The sequence below is a fragment of the Gymnoscopelus braueri genome (genome assembly GCF_963280865.1).
Source record: "Gymnoscopelus braueri genome assembly, chromosome: 23".
NCBI classification, from domain to species: Eukaryota; Metazoa; Chordata; class Actinopteri; order Myctophiformes; family Myctophidae; genus Gymnoscopelus; species Gymnoscopelus braueri.
In genome coordinates, this window is record NC_137625.1 from 13,726,777 (window position 1) to 13,729,634 (window position 2,858).

The following is a 2,858-nucleotide window of genomic DNA, read 5'->3' on the forward strand; positions in this document are numbered from 1 at the left end:
TGAACCAAACTGAATGGAACTGAACTGATTATGAAATTTGGGTCTGATTGCTCCAGGAGGTCTTCAAGATTAGCACCGAATAAACAAACACACATATTTTCTTAGATGGCTAGCCTCCTATAGATCCCGGCATAAAACAAGTGCATTTGATCTCTGCTACAATAGCAACCGTGATATCATAATTTTTGTCCAATCAGTGTGCAGCTGATGTGACGCACCAACTTCGGAGAGTTTGGGGATATAAATAGTGGTTATAATAGCTGGTTAATAACCGGTTAATAAAAGCTACACATCAGACAGTATTTTGCTATAAACTTCAAGAGGTTTCCAAACCTGTGTCCCAAATATTCTGATAAACTTTACAAAGATTTTACACACGTCCTCCGCATTTTCCTCAATGACCAAAAGACTCCTGCAGAAAGAAGTACTTACGTTGATTTTCCCTATAGAAACACTTAGATTAGTTTAAGTAATGTACAATGGCATACCGTTTTGGCAAGATTGTTGCTGGCACTTATGTGGATATAAAGCTCAGTGTGATGGTGACCTCACTGAACGAGGACAACGACAGCGTCACAGTGGACTTGATTGAGAACGGAGAAACAAAAGGAAAAGAGATCGACTTGGAGAGTATATTTGCTCTAAACCCAAATGTTGCCCCAAATGAGTACATTGTCTCCAGCCCAGATACCCCACCACCTCCTCCCACTCCTGCGTCTGTCAAATCTGTTAAAATCAATAAAATTGCAAAGAACCACAACACCATTGCATTGTCCAAGAGTGACGCTCAATCCAGAGACAACAGAACGGCGTCGACCAGCACCAGGCCGCCAACTCCAGCCACCACTATCTCCGGCACACAACTCCAGAAGAGGAAGAAGAGGAGGAATTCCAACTGTGTGAAGGAGGTGGAGAAAATCCAAGAGAAGAGAGAAAGCCGTCGACAGCAGGCTGAGGCGCTGAGAGAGAAGAGAGCACAGGAGATAGACACTACAATTCCTAACTATGAGATCATGTACATGATCAGGAATTTCCGAGACAGTCTAGAGTACAGACCTCTGACCTCAGCAGACCTGATTGAAGAACACAGAATATGTGTTTGTGTGAGGAAGCGTCCACTGAACAAGAAGGAAATGGCCATGAAGGACCTGGATGTGATCACCATTCCCAGTAAAGATGTGGTGATGGTCCATGAACCCAAACAGAAGGTGGATCTGACCCGCTATCTGGAGAACCAGACCTTCCGATTCGACTACGCCTTCGACGACTCCACAACCAATGAGATGGTGTACAGGTTCACAGCCAGGCCTCTAGTGGAGACCATCTTTGAGAGGGGAGTGGCAACCTGCTTTGCCTATGGACAGACAGGAAGTGGAAAAACACATACCATGGGTGGAGATATGTCTGGAAAGACCCAGGATTGTGCCAAGGGAATCTACGCATTAACTGCTAGGGATGTATTTCTCATGTTGAAGAAACCCAACTATAAGGAATTAGACCTACAAGTATACGCAACCTTCTTTGAAATCTACAATGAGAAGGTGTTTGACCTGCTGAATGGTAAATCTAAGCTAAAGGTGTTGGAGGATGCTAAACAGCAGGTTCAGGTGTTAGGACTACAGGAGAAACAGGTCAGATGTACAGAGGATGTTCTCAAACTCATAGAAGAGGGAAACACCCGTCGAACATCGGGTCAGACGTCAGCCAACAGCCGCTCTTCTCGGAGCCACGCTGTGTTCCAGATCATTCTACGGAGGAAGGGTTGTTCACGAATGGTTCACGGGAAGTTTTCGCTCATTGATCTGGCTGGGAGCGAGAGAGGAGCTGACACGTCCAGTTCCGACCGCCAGACTTTTATGGAGGCAGCTGAGATTAACAAGAGTCTGCTGGTACTAAAGGAGTGCATCAGAGCTCTGGGACTTAACAAACCTTACCGTCCCTTCAGGGGCAGCAAGCTCACTCAGGTCCTCAGAGACTCCTTCATTGGGGAGAAGTCCCGTACGTGCATGATTGCAACAATATCCCCTGGTATGACGTCATGTGAAAATACCATCAACACGCTACGCTATGCTAACAGGGTGAAGGAGCTGACAATTGACCCCAACCATGCATTGGAAGGGGGTCAACCCAACATACATGCAATCAACCAGCTGGAACTTTTGGATGAGGACTGGCTGAGCAGCTCGCCAAACAGAGATGACAACATGCTCTGTGAACAGAATGAGGAAGAAGTGTCTCCACAGCTGAGTACCTTCCATGAGGCAGTGTCTCTGATGGAGGAGATGGAGGAACAGGTCATAGAAGGCCACCGAGCTGTCTTCCAGGAGTCAAACGGCTGGCTGGAGGATGAAAAGATCTTGTTGGAGATGACAGAGGTAGTGGATTATGATGCAGATTTATACGCCACCCAGCTTGATCAGATCATATACCAGAAGTTAGAGTCCTTAACTGAATTTCAAAATAAATTGAAGTCGTTCCGTTCTACACTCCAGGCAGAGGAACAGGCCAGTAAGCAGATCAATTCCAAGAGGCCCTAGGCCCCTACACTTGTAACAGTTTAGGGAGACCCCAACCACAACAAAAATAGGACACATTTATTTATATAATTGGCTGAGCCACCAGGCACCCCATCCAAAATTATTTACTTATTCATTTATTGTGAGTTTTCATTTATGTTAAGCTTTATTTAGATAGGAGAGTGTGGAGAGACAGAAACCGAGGTCAAGTGTGAGTGGGTCCTTGCGAGACAGAGCATGTGGTCAGTTGACCAACTGGCTTCCCATCCAATAGTTTTGCTGTTTTTGCAGTTTGGGGCATGTTATGCTTTAGTTAGATGGTAGAGTGTAGGGAGACATCAT

At 45.7% G+C, this 2,858-nt stretch overlaps 1 protein-coding gene across 1 annotated transcript; it reads left to right on the top strand.

The window, feature by feature from the left end:
* Positions 1-479: 479 nt before the first annotated feature.
* On the top strand, positions 480-2,571 carry LOC308079476 (kinesin-like protein KIF2A; the record flags this gene model as incomplete). Its single annotated transcript, XM_080420994.1, has 1 exon — positions 480-2,571. One exon carries the CDS (start codon positions 480-482, stop codon positions 2,535-2,537), a length of 2,058 nt encoding a protein of 685 aa, XP_080277120.1. The 3' UTR covers positions 2,538-2,571.
* Positions 2,572-2,858: the final 287 nt, after the last annotated feature.